The following is a 19557-nucleotide window of genomic DNA, read 5'->3' as shown; positions in this document are numbered from 1 at the left end:
TCTTCTCCTAAGCAGCCTCTCCTGATGTTATGAACACTCAACTTGAGCTTAGAATCCAGTCTTTTGAAGGCTGCCACTTTCCCAGTGGTTGTGATAGTGCTGACCAATCCAGCTTCAGTAGTGTGCTTTGATCTTCTCTTCATTTAGGAACTCCAGTGGGTACTCCTGGTACATAAGTACTTCCTTACATTACCAGTTGTATTACTGCCAGTGGTTCCAATGAGCATAGACAGTGTCAGTGTACTTCAAACTGACAAAACCCTATTGTCTTTCTCAATGAAAGGTCTTTCACTTGAAAGGTCTTATATTTCTGCTTTCAGGAAATACTTATACAAGAATAGGCATGAGTCATAGGATGCTAAGATTTCTGGAGCCTCTAAGTGGAGGCTTTAACTCCTCATTCAGCCCTGCCCGTTTCTTCACTATCTGCAAACCTATGATCACATCACCCAAGACATCTGGAGTCATCACAGTTAGTCAGCTGGGCTACAACAGAATTCATTCCTCCTCACTCCCATCCCAGTCTGCAAGAACTCTGCCCAAATCCTGTCATCCTTCTGGAGTACACCTCCCTGCTCAACAACAATGCCATTGAGAAAGCAACTCCAACCCAGTGGATAACAGAATTTAATTCCTGGTATGTTATCCTGCTTGGACATCTACAGGTTTATTCTAATTGGGCATTATTGAATGCACTCTTCTATCATTCTTCCTTTATTAGACACACACATGCATGGAATGCCTTCATCAAGGGGGTGACAGATTACAGTAGATGAGTGATAGGGTTGTGAGTGTCTTGCATAGTGTAGGAGGTTGGACTAGATGACCCAGGAGGACCCTTCCAACTCTATGATTCTATGATCAGCGGCAAGTGGCAAGAACATGTTATCACACACTTATGAAGGTGTATGAGATGGCGGTGAAAGTTGCGAAGTGTGATTACTTCACAGCAGAAATTACATCTGATAGATCTCGTCTGGCTCAATTATTTAGGATAGTTCAGACTCTTACCATGTGGAAGGGCACCAAAATAATAGTAAATTGGATTTAGGCTGTGAGGCTTTAGCGGGCAATTTTGCGGATAAAGTTTTGTTGATCCGCCGCGACCTTACCACCATCGTTGATACAGAGAGTGAACTGGAAGTTCCATGGCCATCGTGGTGGACTATGTTTGAAGGCTTCAGGTGGCTATCTATATCCAAAGTGGACAAATTGCTGAGGTGAGTGAAGGTGACCACTTGTTCCCTTGACCCCTGTCCGTTGTGGTTGCTCAAGTTGAGTGATCAGTGGATAGGATAGGTGATCCCCTGAGGCAGTGGTTCTCAACCTTGGGGGTCGGGACCCCTTTGGCCGTTGAATGACCTTTTAACAGGGGTTGTGGCGGAGGTGCCAGTCACACAACAGCCTTGCAGGGTAGATCGAGATAGTGTTCATCTGTCTGGAGCAATGGAAAAGAGCAAGATTGGCATGATGGGACAAGAGGCAGAACTGAACTGAGAATCCCTGGGGAAAAAAACAATTTATATACAATTATGAACAATGGATCTTCATGTCGTTGGTCAGTTTTGGTTTAATTTCCGTGGGAAAAAGTTGCATAATTTTATGGTTAGGGGTCACCACAACATGAGGAACTGTATTAAAGGGTAGCGGCATTAGGAAGATTGAGAACCACTGCCCCAAGGGATATTGTTAATATTTCCCTCTCTTTGGGGGAATTCCTTCAGAGGCTCAAGGTGGCAGTGATTTACCCTCTGCTAAAGAGACCTGCGGGACCCTGCCAGCTACCACCCAGTTTCATATGTTGCATTTCTGGGCAAGGTAGTGGAGAGGGCCACGGCAGACCAGCTCCTTGCATTTTTGGTCCTGGATCCATACCAGATGGGCTTCTGTCTGGGCCATGGAGTGAAGACTGAATTGGTCACTCTGATGGATAATCTCTGGCACCAACTGGATCAAGGCGGATCGGACATTCTTGTGTTGTTAGATCTTTCAGCTGCATTTGATGTGGTCGATCACGAGCTCTTGGTCAGATGCCTCACTGATACAGGAATAGGAGGAATAGCTCTTAAGTGACTGACCTCCTTCCTTAAAAACAGGTCCCCAAGGATTGCAGTGGGAGATGAGTTGTCCAACCCTTTTCATTGCTGTAAGCATGCCACAAGGGGCAGTACTCTCTCCCACTTTATTTAACATGTATATAAGCTGTCTTGCCCAGTTGGTCCGGACTGGGTTGTCACCAGTATGCGGATGACACCCAGCTCTATCTCCTGTCACATAGGATCTTCCAATACTATCAAGAATAAACCATGATCCCCCAAAGAATTCAAGGTCTGACTTTTAGCCTTATTACTACTACATAGAGTCTCCATATAATGAACAGGACTTTGACCTTACCTCAAAACCAGCCCAAGGGTATACATGGTCAGAGGCACCCCTTTATATTCTGAGTGAGGATTTTAATTTGTATTGTGAGCAACTGATTTGCAAAGCAAGATCCCTTGGGATCGATGTCTCTTGTGCTGCCACAGATCCAGCGTTCAAGGTGATTAATCTCAGTTTTACGGTCCAGTCATTTTCCTGTCATGGATGGATTCTTAGAGGTCACCACATTTCCCTGGAGTACTCCAGCTTATATGCCACGATCAGCCTTCAGAATCATAAACCACTCTAGGACTATCAAGAAGGCTATCCTTTTCTGTTCCTGAACTTCACAGCAAACTCCCTACGTTGACTCAATCCAAAGGAGAAACAAAGGCATGCAGCAATCAACCCCTGTGGACAGGGAGGAACACCAGCTTGAATGAGTAGACCAAAAGCTCTATACCTCTTCCATGCTGGCATTCAAAACTACAAATTCCCAATGTATAATGGCAAGATACCAACTGTTCCTGTGGGATGGCACCTATTCGGAACTCTAAAAGAGATGTTCCACAAGATCAAAAAATCAACAAGAATTACACTTGATCTTACCCAAAAAAGAAGCGATCAAGTGAATTTAAAGCAATTAAAGGAAATTTAAAGCATGGTTAAGGATGCTGAAAGATCATCATGGGAATACATTAACTGAACAGGACATAATAACAAAAATATGTGAGCAATACAGACAACTATACAGACAAGATGAAAGGAGGATAATTTTTTCAAAGATGAATGTTTTGAAGAACTTAAAGTTTTAGAAAGTGAAACAAAGTCTGCACTGAGCAGGTCCACCAGAAGGGGGAAGATTGAGGGGACAATATTTGGAGAGCCCCTGAAGTCAATGTCATACTGCATTCTTGGAATTATTTCTGTTTAACAAATTCAAATGCAGTTCTGCAGCCACAAGAGGTGCAGGGAATGCAAAGCACAGTAAAAATCACTGAAGAGACTTCTGGCTGAACCCCTTATCAGAGTTTACTGGGATCAGGTTTCCTGATCAGGTCCTGGTAAACCCATCAGCCAAGCCCGCACTGGAACAAGGCAAGACCAGCCAGAACAAGTTATAGTCCTTGAGATGATACAGTCTTATCTCCTCTATTCTAAGGTTGGATTATTCCTTTAGATATGTCCAGCTTCTGCGCAGTCAGATCTTGCAAAGGGACAGCCCTGTTTGGTGTGTTAGCAAATTTTTTTTTAAAAAACCTTGTTGTTGTTTTCCCCCTACATTTCTTTTCCAGACTTTTCTCTTCCTCTGCCATTCATCTACTTCCCACTTCTCTCTCACCCATCCACAGCTTACATCATTTTCCTTTCCCCCATAGCCTGCTTTGATGCACACCTAGGAGGAGAGTTAGTCTTAGTGCAAAGTGAGTCCACTTAGTGCAAAGTGAATCTTATGAAGTCTGCTATATCAGTTCCCACCAATCCAACACCACAGTCTCTCAAGAGAGTCTTTCACTAATGCTAGCCAAATTAATGGCAAACCTTCTGAACCTATGGCCATTTGTCCATTCAGACTAGTCAGAAAACCATATTCTTGGTAGCTATAATGTTAGCCAGGAGTCAGTGAACTCCAGATCCTCCTTCATGATCCTATCTTCCCTAAAATGTTCAACTCCAGATTAGTATTATGGCCATCCCTTGAAGTACAGCCCAAGATTATTTGAGGTCCACTTAAATCAAGACATCACTCTATCAGTATTCCTTCTGCAGTCACAGGATGAAACTGGGTGTGTCATATACACTCTAGATTAGTGATCCCCAACCTGTGGGCGGCGGGCCACATGTGGTCCGTCGACTAATTGGAGGTGGGCCGCGAAGGACGCCTTCTCCCCCCCCCCCGGCCCTTTACAACACACTTCGGGTGTGCTATCTCGTCGCACAGAAACAAGCTCAGGGTTCCCATTGATTTGTCATTGTCATGAGTTGAAATTTCCATGAAAATAAAATGTTCCTTATGTTCATTGTTGTGGCGTGTCTGTATCTTATTTTGAAGGGATGTTTAAACATTACCATAGCGATCAGAGAGCATTAGGGCAGTGGTTTAGAGTAGAGGAGTAAACTACCCCCCCCACCGGACCTCAGTAAAATTGTCAAGCGTTGAGTGGTCCCTGGTGATAAAAAGGTTGGGGACCACTGCTTTAGATGTCTGCAGGGCCCTAGTAAGTTTTGGAAAGGATAACAATCTATTCATCTCTTACTCAGGCTCTAAATCAGTTCTCTACACAAGCCATTTCCAAATTAATGGATTTCCAAATGGATTGTCTCTTGTATCTGACTATATTACTGGTTTGTGTGAGCTGACTGCCCAATAATCCTCAATAGTCATTCCACCAGGGCACAATTGACTTCTGAGACATATTGAAGAAGTATGTAAGTATGTACCAACTTGGTCTTCCTCATGCACATTAATCAAGTGCTACTCCATGGACATTAGTACCATAAAAATGTGGCAGCTGGAAAGGTGGTACAGTCAGTATTCATCTAGGAGATCACATCCACCTTCCAAGACATGGTAAGTGAGCTCACTACATTCCCATGTTGAGACTGCACAGGTAACATGACAATGAAAACAAGGCTGCACTTAGCACGTAACTGTTGTTCATTGAGTTGCAATTATACATCACTTCCTCTAGAGCTGCCGTGAGCATTGGGAGCCAGGTTGGTGTAGTGGTTAGGAGCACGGACTTCTAATCTAGTGAGCCGGGTTTGATTTCATGCTCCCCCACATGCAACCAGCTGGATGACCTTGGGCTCACCACGGCACTGATAAAGCTGTTCTGGCCAAGCAGTAATATCAGGGCTTTCTCAGCCTTATCTACCTCACCAGGCATCTGTTGTGGGGAGAGGAAAGGGAAGGCCAATGTAAGCCACTTTGAGAAAGCGGCTCTTCTGGTAGAGAAAAGCGGCATATAAGAACCAACTTTTCTTCTTCTCTTCTTTTTCTCCCCAATGATGGCAGCGATGAAATGAGGAAGGGGTAGTGTTCCTCCTTTTATGCTGAAAAGTGGGGAGGGAAGCAGCATGGATGAGGGGGAAGGAGCACTCTTTAGAGATGAGCTTCAAAATCTCTCCACGGTAGGCCTACATGTGTGCAGTAACCCTCATATGACTGCATAGGTGACCACTTTGTGAACAGCAGTTGCTAGCAAATGGGACCATGTTTTCTAGACCTCAGTAAGCTGAGGGATGTGAAAGTAACAGTCTATTCTAAAGATATTTTGGCCACTATGGATTTGCATATAGCAGCATATAACCACACCTTCCTAGTGCTCCTTTCTAAAGGGATTGTGGTGAATAGTATACCATACCACAAGTTTATAAACTGTCACTCACCTACAGCAATTATCTATTGCCCTGACCTAGAGCAAATTTAAAGTAGCAAACTACTTGAGCTCTGAATAGAACTGGTCAAGTACTGTTGCTTTTGTCTTAAGGCAGCTGGCCCTTGAAGACAGGAAGGAAGCAAAGGCCACCATATACAACTTCAAAAGGTAGCACCAAAACCTGGTGGTTCACCTTACTATGTGCCTAGCCAGGAAGTTGGTGTTGGAGGCACTTTGTGGGGGGGGGGGGGGAGGGAAGATGATAAAGGGTAGCAGCTGCCTGTGCATTTTTCTATGATTTTCAATGTGGAAATCTAGCAGGATATTCATATGACAGGCTGCTGTTTCTTCATATCACTTTCTTTGGCACAGAGATGGGGTGTGAAGTCAAACAAGGCTCTGCTGTATTTCTCAGCTTAGAAACATACCAGGATACTTTCAGCCATCTCTCTTCATCCTTTGGGGTACAGTCAAAGAGAGTGAACATATGGAGACAGCAGTCCAGTTTGGTTTTTTCTAACTTCTCACTTTTTATCTTTAGGAGGCAATTGAATATAGTTTTATTTAGGTTTACATTTGATTAGTTTGAAAGCAGTCTTAAATTGCAATTGTGAATCCTGGGTTATTTGATTTTATTTTATGAAGGTTATTTGATTTTATTTTAAATCATCTTGAGTTCTGTAAGATGGAAAGGTGCCTAATAAATGTTTTAAATAAATAATATGAAGGTACATGAGTGGCTAGGCTGCTTCCTCAGTTCTGCAGTGTGGAAAAGCATTGTAGCAGTATGGCAGACTTTCTCAGTTCTCCCCATGCCTTCTGCAGCCAAAAAGAAGAAGAGTTGGCTCTTATATGCTACTGTTCTTATATGCTGCTTTTCTGTACCTGAAGGAGTCTCAAAGTGGCTTACAATTGTTTTCCCTTTCCTCTCCCCACAACAGACACCCTGTGGGAGGCTGAGAGAGCCCTGATATTACTGTTTGTTAATAGCTTTTATCAGGGCTGTGATGAGCCCAAGGTCACCCGGCTGGCTGCATGTGGAGGAGGAACGGGGAATCAAACCTGGCTTTCACCAGATTAGAAGTCGGTGCTCGTAACCACTACACCAAGCATGGGGGAGGAAGTGTTGGAGCTGTCTGGAGATACATAATATGTACAGAGGGGACAGACACAAAGGTGGCGCAGGAATGATAGTGATGTTTAAAGTGGGGATGCGTGCAGGTACAAATGGGCAACTCCCGCACATACGAATGTAGTTGTAATGCTGGCACAAAAAGATTAGTTTCAGAAGAGGTGGCTGAATTCTGTATGTTACCAGTATAGCAAAAAAATTAATAAACAGTAGCATAGTGCTCCGTACGTAAAAACCTTGAATTCATTAAGTTGATTGTAAAGACGATACTACCAATATGTAGTAGTCTGATATGCATAACATAATGTGTGTTCTATACATCAGAGGTAGTCAACCAGTGGTCTACGGCCCACTAGTGGGCTGTGAAGGCCTCGGTGATGAGCTGCCACGCCTGCCCCCCCCCCCCCCCCCCCGCAGAGATAAGCAGCCCGGCTAGTTTTCTGCTGTGAGAGTTCGGGGAGAAGACGCAGGCGCGGCCGCCGGCACGCCGGCGGGCACAAACGCGCATGTGCAGAGCTCCCGCGCATGTGCGTTAGCACCCTCTGGTGGTGAAAACACGCGTGCGTGGAGCTGCTGCGCATGCACTTTTTCACCACCAGGGGGCGCTAACGCGCATGCGCAGCACCCAGGCTGCCGGCTCTTCACCACCCCCAGAGGCGGTCCTCAACCTTTAAAAGGTTGGGGACCGCTTCTATACATTACATCTGTGCACGGAGTATTTTTTTTTTAATTTTGTGATCTGTTCTGGGATGGAACTTGTTTGGGAATCACAGAGATGTGTGTTGATGTTACCAATATGGACAATGGCTCGTATCTCTAGTTGGGCACATTGCATTGTCCATATTGCTAAAGAGATGTGTATAAGATCAGCTGGCCTGGTGACGGTGACACAGATGAAGTGCAGCAATTTTTTCTTGCCATGCTGTTGTCATTTTAGGGATATATTATAGTGGCAGTGCTACAGTTTGACTTTCTAGTTCCAGTTAATATCAGTTTTAAATAATGAAGTGCTTTAAGTGTGCAATATTTTTAGAAGGGCAAATATGGCATTACTGGTTCTGGAGGTAAGTCTTTATATATTTCAAATGTTACAGCTGGGCAATGTGAGGTCATTAAGAAATAGTAGCCTAGCATGGTGTGGATGACTTACCTTGTTTTGGTTTATATAACTATTTTATTTTCTGGTACATAGAAGGGGTCAATAATGCGTCTTTGTTCTAACTGTGAAATGACCTAAGTCACTTGCGAATGAGGGGTGTAAAGAGTTTTCAGATCCTGTCTTGGATTTCCCTTGATGTAACAGTTCCAGGGAAATGGTTGTTACAGAGGAATGGAAATTCCTACCCTGGTGCCACTACATTTAAATTCTCCTTGGGACTTATAGCCAACTGCTGAGAACCTGACAAATACACTGAGCAAAACGCATAGCCATTCTGCAGCAAACTGAAGGAGTGGGTGGGAGATAACCTTCAATATGCCAGAATTTTCCTTACAAAAGCTAGAAGCTGCTTGTTATTCCTTCCTTGTAAGGCTGCTTTGTACCCCAGGATATAGCACAGGGGTCCCCAACCTTTGGAATTTCACCACTGAGTATTGAGTGCAGCCACAAAATAGCTGCCATGAGAGGCAAAACCAACCACAAAGTGGCCACCAAAGGAAGCAGAGGAAGTTGCAGGAGCACACACTCAAGTGCAGGGGACAAGAGAAGTGATTTTAAAAAATATACAGGGAAAAACCTATGTGAGAGAAAATAAAAGCAACACAGCCAGGCAGAAATTATGCTAAGCAGGATCCCCATCTGGCCCCATCCAGTTTATAGAGACATCTGGCTGGGTACCAAGAAAGATATTAACAGGTATCAGGGTGTCCATGGGCAGATTTCTAAACTGTTTTTCTGTTTATAGAATATTCAGAGCAGATAATATAACAAAGCTAACAACTACTGTATGCCAGATGAAGTTTCTAAACCAGCTTCAAAGAGAGCTTCATGGACCTTTTATGCACGGTGCTGCATTATGCACAATGCCACGCCATTCCCCATGTATGCACAGGGACGGGGCATGCTGGGCTGCCCCGGCATAGCGCAGGCGCTTTACGCCGGGGCCAGGAGGACCGGATCGCTGCTGGCTGAGGTAAGAGAAGCAGCGAGGGGGAGTGGGGGGCCCAAGCCCCCTCCACACACTGGTGGGGGCAGGGGGTAACCACTGCCGGCTCTGTGGCTCCACGGAGCCCGCAGGGGCGTGCAGTGTGCCTGAAGAGACACCGCAGGTCGGGGCTGGGCGGGCCGAAAGACCCGGCGCTGGCGATTATGCACATTGCCAGCCTGCCTCAGCTCCTGCTGCCCCCCGGCATACCCAGGAAGCTGTGGAAGTTCCCGTGTTTGCTTAATGCGGGCCTTCCGTAGCCCTGGGCTGGGACGCACTTACGCTGGTGGCGGCAGCGAGCATTATCGGGGATTTCCCCCAAAGCACTGCCTCCGCCAGTGCAGGCATTATGGCCCATGCATAATGGGCCATGTAGAGTTTAATGTGGTAAACTAATTTGGATAGTACCAAGCAATCTGTGATTGTAGCCAGTTCAGTTTTGCCTGTACCGGCGAAACTGTCTACTATGTTTATATGCAGAGTTAGATAAACAGGGAAGAATGACATGGTAGAATTAAAGGTTCCCAGTTAATTCCCAATATTTAAACTTCCTCAATATTAAATCCCTATTCTACATATAGGGGAAAATTGCATAAATTAATTAGTGACTATTTAGTGATGACCAGAAAATTAATTTAATATTTTCTTTTGCTTCATTTCAGGTATCATTAGTAGCCAGTGGAAAGTTATAAAGCAGGTGTGAAATGAAGACTAGATTGAAGTAAGCCATAATAAGTGATAAGTTCCAGAAAAGTAGATATATTAGTCTGTAGCAGGAAGAAGACATCAACTGTGGCATGATAAACCTTGTTAGTTTGTGGCATGAGTTTTCACAGGGACAGGCCCCTTTCATCAGATTCATCAAGTGGCCTAAAGTGGTAGGTACTTAGACATTAAGCTATGGCAGGATATGATTACACCAACATCCTTGTACTTTGACTCTAAATGATTTATGTTTTGCTATGTCCCCATTATTACAGCAATTACACGGATTACCAATTTGCTCCTGAGCCCAATTCAAGTTGTTGTTTTTCTGCCTGTCTTATTTTTCCTAAACTCTCCCCTGCGTTTGCTGGTTAGCTTCATTGATAGTACCCAAAAGCACGCTTCTACTCTAGGCACATTGTTTTTGTCCTTTAAAGCCCTGCATGTCTTGGGATCACAGTATCTGAAGGATTGTCTTCACATATACATTTTTGCCCTGGAATTAAGATCATGGGGAGATACCTTTCTAACCCACCAATTAAAGATGCTTGTTTGGTGGGTACATAAGAGACAACCTATTCTATGCCAGCCCTACAGTTATAGAACTACTTTCCCAGGAAGATGGGCCTGAGCTCTTCATTGTAGATCCTCAGGAGATAGTTGAGGAACATTTGAATTAGCCCAGGGGTGTTGAACTCATTTGTTATGACCTGACATAAATGTCACTTTGTTGGGCTGGGCCACTCAGGTGAAAGAGTGCTGCTTGCCTGCTGCAGACAAGGTTGTTCTGCCATGCTGAAGCTACAATCAGAGTGGCTCTGCCCATTCACCTCCTTCCCCCAAGCAGCCTCCTAGACCCTCCCTTGCACCAGTTGCTTGTGGGCCAGATTAGAACCCTGGATGGGCCAGTTTCGGCCTCTGGGCCTTATGTTTGACATCCTTAAATTATCTTTTATTATTTGCAGTCCTAATTGGAGTTTTCAATCAATGACTTCTATGGGCTTTATAATAGTTGTTTTTATTGTGTTTTTATAATGTTTATTTATATTATAAACCACCTGATTTCTGCAGAGGAGAAAGGTAGCTAACAAGTGTTTAAAATAAATTAAACTTGGGTTGTTTTGGTTATCCCCGATATTCTTCAGAGTCCCTGTACAGATTTTTATGTGCTACACGTCCATTCTTCATCCTTTTGGGATCAACCACAAAAAGTTCAGTAAAAACATGCTTCTACTCTAGATACGCCTGAGGCTTGTGAATGGAGGGTTCTGGAGCCAAGAAGCTTGCTTTGAGGAGATTTATTTGATGAATGTACTGAAAGGAGGAGTATGCCTGTAAGTGGTGCTGTTTAAGGAAGAGAAAGAAGCTGGGAGAATGAGTTAGGGCATCTCACTTGTCAACTGTCCTCTATATTCACAATGGTTTTCAGTCCTCTGTATTCATCTCTGAAGATGGGGTACTTAGATCATACCCAGTATTGGTTAGTGCACTGGCAAAGAGGTCATATATTTTGTCTATCCCTGTTTTTGATGGAATTGGAGCCTCAAAAGATAAATTAAGGTTCTTTCTCTTTTGAAACCCATGAGACAGCCAAAATGTGTTACTTTTGATTGAAAGTAGCATTCTGTAAAGATTGTTGAAACACAGTTCTTTGGTGAGCTCTCCCAAGAATGGTGCTCCAGAACTTGGGAATGGCCTGTAGTTGTACTTTGAAAGTGTTAAACCACAGTGGCATACTCTAACAGAGCAAGTATTTACATTCCCAGTGTTATTGTTCTTGTTATCTGTAGTACAAAGGGCTTACTTTTGAATAACTTAGTCTATCAATGCAGAGCTTCCTCTGCCTGCACTCATCTTCCTGATAAACATATATTTAAAAGTTTAAGTCATATTGTATGTCTGACAGGTAAGTATGTCAAAGATAGAGCATGAGTTTTAATGTTATGAACTAATTAATCCTCATCGTAGATTCTGCAAATTATGCATATCATATTTTTAAAAATTATTTTCCCAATATTACTACTCCTTAAGGCCCTTAACAAAAATAAATATATTGAAATATGTCTATTTTTATCTTTGAGATCACCATTTTCTGAGCCAACCTACATGTAGCATGGTTCTCCAGAGAGCCTTCATCCATCTGTGAAAGATACTGGTAATTGTCCTAACATATTCCATGGACAGCAAAAGTTACAAACAAGGAAATACTACAACACATAAAGTCTGATATATCACTGGTAGTCAAAATCACAAAAGTCCGGCTCATTTACTTTGGCCATATCATGTGATCCAACTCAATGGAGAAAGCAATTATGCTAGGATTGGTCAGTGGAAAAAGGAAACCAGGCCGACAGAGGGTGTGGTGGTTGGACACAATCGGGATGGACACCTGCCAGAACATTGCATGGCCGAGGAAGGCGGTCTGGGATTGGGGATCATGGTGGTGGCTGTGCTGTGGGAATGCCAAGAGGCTGAATGGCTGACAACAACAACAATAGTCCTAGCATTGTATCAAAACAGGCTCCCTGGGTTCAGTATCAGGTATTCTTATTTGCACAGAGAAAACCTTCACTGAATGTTTCCAGTAAAGATGCAGTCTCTAACTGGGAATAGTGCAGATTCCAGAGGTAGAAAACAAAGTTTTTCCATATGGGACAGAAAGGCAGAGGTTTACAGAAGAAAAGATTTGTAGTGCATGGATATTATATCTTGAATGATGATCTTGGTGACAAAAATGATTTAGTTATGTGGATGTTTTTTGTAGCCATGATTGTCCCTGTAGCATTCTGCTGCTGATCTGTATCTTTGTAATGGTACTCTAATTGGTGATGCTGTGACAGCCCTTGTATGACTTGTGGGAAAAGGACAACTGAACTGAGTTATAGCTCACCAAGCCTCTCTTAGGTGTTTCTTTATCATTCTATAAACTAAGATCAAAATTATGAGAAACTTCCTTTGGTAAAATTAGGCTTTGAATAATAGCACACCATGACTCATGCCTAAGTGCTTAGACAGATGAAACAAAGCTCATGTGTCTCTTTCAGATGGTCAGCTGCTAATTACAGGCTTGTGCAACCTTGGGTCATGCAGGGAAGGGAGAGGGGGTTCAACCTCTACTGTATTTGAAACTAGCTCCTCTATTCTGCTACCAGTACTTTAAAGGGGAAAAAGGGAGGGGGCATGGGAGCTGGTTTCAAATAGCAAAAGGGAGAATTTCCCTTTGCTTCTTGGCTGTGAGGCAAATAGAGACTAAGATCCTAAGATGCTACAATTAGTGGGAAATTATTCAACTAGCATAAATATAAGGAGGCATTTCACATTTGGCTGTTTATAACTTTCCCTCTCTTGTGATCTCCATCTTCCTTGTTGATGTTCCTTGAATTGCAGTGACGTCAGTCACACGTTGTTATATTCACAGCTAGATAATGATTACTTACTATTCTCTAGGATTCATGGGGATTGAAAGGAAATGAGAAAATACTTTTGCTAAATCAAGAGAAGGACAATATTAATAATACACACTGTAGAAAATTTCACAGGGCCTGTATTGTAAATTTGAATTATAATCAAATATCTTGTATTCACATTGCCAATGAAAAGTTGTCATGCCAGGAAGAGGGTAGATCAGAATTTGATTGAGCTAAGTGGTGACATACTTCTAAAGCTTTAATCACCACAGCATCCACCTATGTACTATGGTAGGCTGTACTATGTAAGCTGAACTTCTTTCTGGACAATTCAGAAATGTCTAAATTATGAGTGGTATGGTACACCTTGTGTTTTGACCAGTCTAAAACTTAATTGACAATTATTTCTTTACCTAGCCTATTACTGGGGGAATAGTTTAACATCAACATGCCGATTAATCAAAACAATATAAATTTGCAGATTGTATCATGCATTCTGATACAAGAAATTCGATATGTTGCTGTGAGGGGCAGTATATAAATGGAATGAATTAACGAATGAGTGAACAAATAAATAAATAAAATAAAATCCACATGAAGGATTTGTGAAAAGATTAGTTGGGGAGAAAAAAGCATAGTATTTATTTTGATGCTGTGCTACAATCAGATGGTGATTGTACCTGTATACACAGAGTTGTGTCAATATTAGCCTGGGGAGATTATTAAATTGATGGAGGAGGGAGCTTCTCCACTAGGCACTTCCCAGATGTTCCGTAGACTCTGAGGATTTGTCTGTGTTTTATCACATGCTTGTGCTATATCTCCCATAACTGTACTAGAAAGGGCAATAATTGCAAACTTCCTTGTAAGAAATAAAATGTGCAGAAATTGGAGTCTTTTTCCAAAATAAAAGGAGAGCCAAAAATAACAAACTTTACCCACTTAAATCCAAATGAACCTCAACCCAGACTATAAGAAGACCATAAAAATGGATGCAGCCTGAGTTAGGAACACAGGCAGCTTGAGTTACTAGTGTTTGTTTAAATGTCTTTCCTTTTCAGCATTAACAAAACTGGAAGTGGATTCTTTTGCTTCTCCTTGTTTTAGTGCTGGGTTTGATATAAATAGAAGAGCCCAGAAATAGCAGTACTAGCCACTAACTGGCCTGACTTTAAGGCTTGAGTTTGTTCAGGAAGCCAACATGTTTATTACAGACTGGAGCTGCACACTATGGGCATTGCAGCACAGCATATTAGGTCAGTGACTTAATATTGGTCCACCAACGTAGACTGGATAGCTGAATTGGAAGGTTACTTTCATTTTTATGTGTCTTGACTTTTTCGTGTAAGTTGACTAGAATATTGGTTATCCAAGAGCCTTTCTCTAGTGGATTGATGTTTCTCCATGTTTCTTATTATACAAGTTAGTCTGTGGATATTTGGCTTTGTCTTTTGTTGGGGTTTGAACTAGATAAATTCTGGTCCTTTCCAGCTGCATGCCCCTGAGCTAGTGTGCTGTAGTGATTCAGTTGTTGGTTTAAGACTAGGAAGATCTGGGTTCAAATCCCTGCTAGTTACTCTCTTTCAGCCTAACTTAGGGCAGTCTCTGTCTCTCTCTGAGGCAGAAGTAGGAATTCATGACTGAGGTTTATCTCTCACTGGCAGTCTTCAAGCAAAGGCTGGATACACACTTTTCTTGGATGCTTTAGGATGGTTAGGGCTGATCCTGCGTTGAGCAGGGGGTTGGACTAGATGGCCTGTATGGCCCCTTCCAACTCTATGATTCTATGAATGCATCATGCCTGTCAAGAGCTCATTGCAGTGTTTCTATCCAAGCAAAAATCAGTGGGAATGAAAACAGTTGGCATTCATATATCACTTTTCCAACTGACTTTCTAATAACTCCGTTTGTCTCACAATGAACTGGTATGCGAATGGATAAATACACACCTCTTTGCATCCTAACTCTGAAGGTTGAAAGAGTAGCCAAATGCAATTATTTAAGCTTGTTCAAAGAACAAAGTTGAAAGAGTGAAATAGAGGGAAAATATAATTAACAAGAGAGGGTACCAATGTGAATTCTTGTCTCCATTTCCCACTGTTTTGGTCCCATTTTCCTTCCTACCTTCCTGGCTCTGCTTTCCCCTTCTCCTCTATTCCAGATCCTTTTTCAGTCTGTGGTTGCCCAGGAATCTAAAATGGCAGCTGACATATTCCCAAGTATCTTGTAAAATCTCTGTGGGGTTGCTAGCTCTGGGTTGGGAAATACCTGGAGACTTTGGGGGTGAAGCCAGGAGTGGGCAGGATTTGGGGCAGGGAGGGACCTTAGTGGAGTATAATGCTATGGAGTCCACCCTCCAAAGCAGCCTATTTCTCCAGGGGAACTGATCTCTTTAGTCCGATTCTAGGTGATCCCCAGGTCCCACCTGGGGACTGCCATTCCTAGATCTCTGCTACTTTAAACTATTTGTGTTCATTTTCTCCCTTCCTTTTTTGTTAAAGATTTTGCTCCTCAGTTTATACCTGACCTATTGTTCAAATATTTTGATTTGCAATCAAGGGACATGTTCAGAATGAGAATTAATGAGCAATTCATCTTAGGACAACATGCTCTATGTGGGAAATATTTTGTATGTAAAATGTAGGTGCTCATCACTAGATATGTCCAAAATTAGATCTGGCAGATCCCTAGTGAATGTGCATCATGAGACAGTCTTGAATTGATGAAGAGTTGATAGGATGCCCCATCCCACCCCCCTGGGGAGGCAAATAAGCAATTGCTCTGTTCATCTACACACTGGTGAGTGATTTTTACCACATGTTATAGGTTTGTTTATACATTCTATTAATTTGCTGAGTGATTCAGTGTAGTTTTATGGAATATGGAGCTCATGCTACTGCTAAAACTTGATTATTAAACTACTGACACCTTTTATTTATTAAAATTAGTACAGGAAATGTGAAAATAATATTTGCTCCTGTGTTACTCAGGACCTGGTTAAGTTTTGTGAAAGTTCACTGCACAAATGTCAATGATACTTTATTTTCTTCCTTTTCTTATTATTTATCAGAGGACTTTATCAGAGGACACTTCCCTTCTTTCTAGGTTATTGTGCATGTGTAAATGCAACCCTTTAATTTTGCACTGTATTGTAAATTGGGGGCAGGACAGGAGAATGAAGAAAATTAAAATTGTATTCTGTGGTGGTAATAAAATGGAGCGGGAAGCTCCATCGAAGTAGTTTGGACTGTAGTCATTTTGGTTCATATATGAGGACTGCAGATTATAGAATCTTGCTTGCCAGTGGCCAGGGAAGACAATTTTTAAATCTTGAGGCAATTCCTGTAATTTTCTATATCCAGTGCAATATGTAGCACAGTTGCACAATGCTCTCTAAATAGTGAGGAACATCTGAGAGTTTTCTTTGAAGTGGTCTAGGCCATTAGGTCTCCAGTCAATGTTCAAGATGGCCATGAATGTCTTTGGCTGTTTAATAAAGATTGAGATATGCAGTGGTTAATAAGAGCAGACAAATAAACTACGTTGAAAAGGTAAAATGTCTTGCAAAACTAAAAGATGACTGTGTAAATAGTCAGAATAGTCAGGGAAATGAGGCAGTGCTGAGCAACTGGAGCTGGCCAGTGTGGTTAGGTTCCAGACTAGTTTTGCTTGTGGCACTTTGGAACATGAGCTTTTATCACATTTTGTAAAGTTTAATAAGTTTGTGTCTCATACCAAAATGTGTCTTGGTATATATGTGGCTTTAAAGACGAGCAGTTCTGTTATGGCACCAGTAAGTCACCATTAGTCAGGGGAACCGACCTCTTGATATTTTTAATAGGATTGGTACTAAAGAAACTTTGGAATTTTTAATTTGAAACTTTAGACTTTAATTTGAAACTTTGAAGTAGCTTTAAAAGCAACATTAAAACACAACACTTGTGTTGTGGTTGATACTGTGCATAACTGTAGATATTCTGAGCAGGATACATTACAATATACTACCGATTATAGAGGAAAGAATATCTGTATCTCTGTTGCACTCTGACTTTCTCCCTGATTTCCCTTGAGTATCTAATGGGACAGTTCCTAGTTCAGTACCAGTCATAATGAAATTGAATTTAAAAGTGCTGTCTTCTTGTATATTACCCAGGAAAATGAGCATAGGATAATGAGAGCTTCTGCCATGCATACATTCTGCTAAGGCTTGGAAGGAAGGGGGCTGAGGACTCTTTAGCATAGGGTGACCTCTGCTTGAAAATTGCTTCAAGGACCTGTGCCTTCATTGTTTGTCTAGCTTTCAGTTGTGTTTAAAGATGGTGGTTCAAATTGTGTTACGGGCAGAAAAGGAGCCAATAGTTGTGCAGTTGTTGTGGTAACTGTGCTTCCAGGAGGATACCTCACTTCCTTAATGCCTTTGTGTATACAAAGTGCCACCAGGTCACAGGCATCTTATGGTCATATTATGCAGAGGAAGGCAATGGTAAACCACCTCTGAATGTCTCTTGCTTTGAAAACCCTATGGGATTGCCATATGTTTGTTGGTACTTTCTACCCTTACCAGCTTTCTGAATGACAAAGAATCAGTTCATTGACATGAAAGCTGGATATTAAAGCAAAGCAAAGTAATTTCCATAAATATTAAACATGTAATATAAAAATTACATAGCTTCGATTCCTTCCATATTCTTCATTAATATGTCAGTAAAATATTGAAAAAAGAAAGAACATCAATTCTTCTGTATATAATTGCATCTAAATATGGGGTACTCATACATGTTATGAGGCATAGCCTTTAAGAGACAGAGATTCCAAGTAGTTTAAACAGCAAGTGGCTGTTTAATTGTTTAACCACAGTGTCGCTCCTTAGAATGCAAAGTGTTGTGGATTCAGGCTTTCACATACCAGTTGATTGTGAGATAGACTGAGTGATTAAAAAGTCAGCTAGGGAAACAATGTTGGGCCTGTGATAGAGGAACGCCAACTGGCTCCATTCCCACAGTGGTTGGTAGAAATTTGTGGTAATTTGGTTAGATTTGATCTGCAAATAGAAATTTCCCTAGACATTGTAACTCTGTCATGCAACAGAAAAATGAGCTGACAAGCGAGACTTTGTTGCTGCTTACGTCCATTCTGGTTGGAAACTTTCAGACTAAATATCTTACGAGAAACACGGGTTGGTGATTCCAACTTTCCCAGTGTCTAAAGCATTACCAAGGCAGGTGTATATTATGTTCCCGATTTGCTTTGTTTGAGAAGTATTTTTGTTGTTATCACTCTCAGCTATTTAACAAAATGTTATAAAAGGATTAAGGTGACACAATTGTTGTTGTTGTTCTTGACACTAGTTATTTCTCTACAGGCCTCCAGAGCTAGCATCAAAGTATGCTAACATCTCAGAAGGAGTTTGCAAACCTGGATATGCATCTGCTCTCATGACTGCCATCTTCCCAAAGTAAGTGTCCTTTTCCTCCAGGTTTGTACATTACAACCCTGCTCTTCTATTCCTGTGTCCCCCCGTTTGTGTCACGTAAAACTAGTGACTAAATATTGTATGATAATTTAAATAGATTCTTGGGCTGTTTTTTAGTGATATAAAAATGGCCAGGCAAAGGCTTGTATGTATACCATCATGGACATAACCGAGTGACAGATTTAATGAGAGAATTGAGTGCTCTCACTTTAAGAAGCTATATATGTAAAGTATCTTTTCCCTTATACTATAATGTTATGGACTGAAAATACAGTAATGTAAAATAAACTGTCCCTAATGAACTGCTAACTGAACTACATAGTTTATTTTTGAAAGGTTTGATTGCTTGACCAGATAGTAGCATTTTATTATACTGTGTAATCCAAAAGCTATTCGGCTAAAGTACCATCTTTCATGTTCCAAAACAGTGCTGTTGATTGGGGATAGCAGCCTGTTAAACAACTTAAACTATAAATTTCACTCTTAAGAAACTGGTTCATACATACATGGTCTTGGATTTCTCTTCACAGTAGTTTACTATCCTTGCAGTCTTCAAAAAGCTGCATCTGTGTCTGAGAATTACATATTCTTGTTTGGTTACCTTTTGATGTCCCTGTTCTTACACATCACATCCTTTTAAGTTACATGATGGTTAGAATTCCCTAGCAAAGCCACTGCAGCATGGCCTTTGTGATTTCTCAGGCTAGAAAAAATGTTGCTTCTCCCCCTTCTCTTTCTCTCTTATTTGGGCATCCATGGAACTCTTGATAAATTCTTCATCCAGCCCAGTCTAAGTTTTTAAATGTTTCCTTACACACCTGATGACACTACCTCTTTTACCTCATCTTGCAACATTGCAACGTTCCAAATTCTCCCAGGGCTGGTGCTGTGTAGCTACAGCAATGACAGCCATTCAACCCCTCCCTTGCAAACCCAACAAGTATTAAATCCT

At 41.8% G+C, this 19557-nt stretch overlaps 1 protein-coding gene across 13 annotated transcripts in view; it reads left to right on the top strand.

Moving 5' to 3' along the window:
- Positions 1 to 19557, top strand: part of ST3GAL3 (ST3 beta-galactoside alpha-2,3-sialyltransferase 3) — a 256620-nt gene that overhangs the window by 79855 nt on the left and 157208 nt on the right. For 10 of the 13 annotated variants that reach the window (XM_077334059.1, XM_077334052.1, XM_077334054.1 and 7 more), the window contains one exon: positions 18495 to 18587. The exons of 1 other annotated variant lie outside the window; for it this stretch is intronic. In XM_077334059.1, coding sequence (XP_077190174.1) covers positions 18495 to 18587 — 93 coding nt within the window. Of the gene's footprint in view, positions 1 to 9682; positions 9742 to 9774; positions 9899 to 18494; positions 18588 to 19557 lie in introns of those variants that run through there. 2 more of the 13 variants (XM_077334065.1, XM_077334064.1) reach the window with 2 other exon arrangements.

The sequence above is a fragment of the Paroedura picta genome, chromosome 4 (assembly GCF_049243985.1).
Source record: "Paroedura picta isolate Pp20150507F chromosome 4, Ppicta_v3.0, whole genome shotgun sequence".
NCBI classification, from domain to species: domain Eukaryota; kingdom Metazoa; phylum Chordata; class Lepidosauria; order Squamata; family Gekkonidae; genus Paroedura; species Paroedura picta.
The sequence above is the reverse complement of the archived record's forward strand: the minus strand, read 5'-3'. Positions and strand labels throughout refer to the sequence as shown.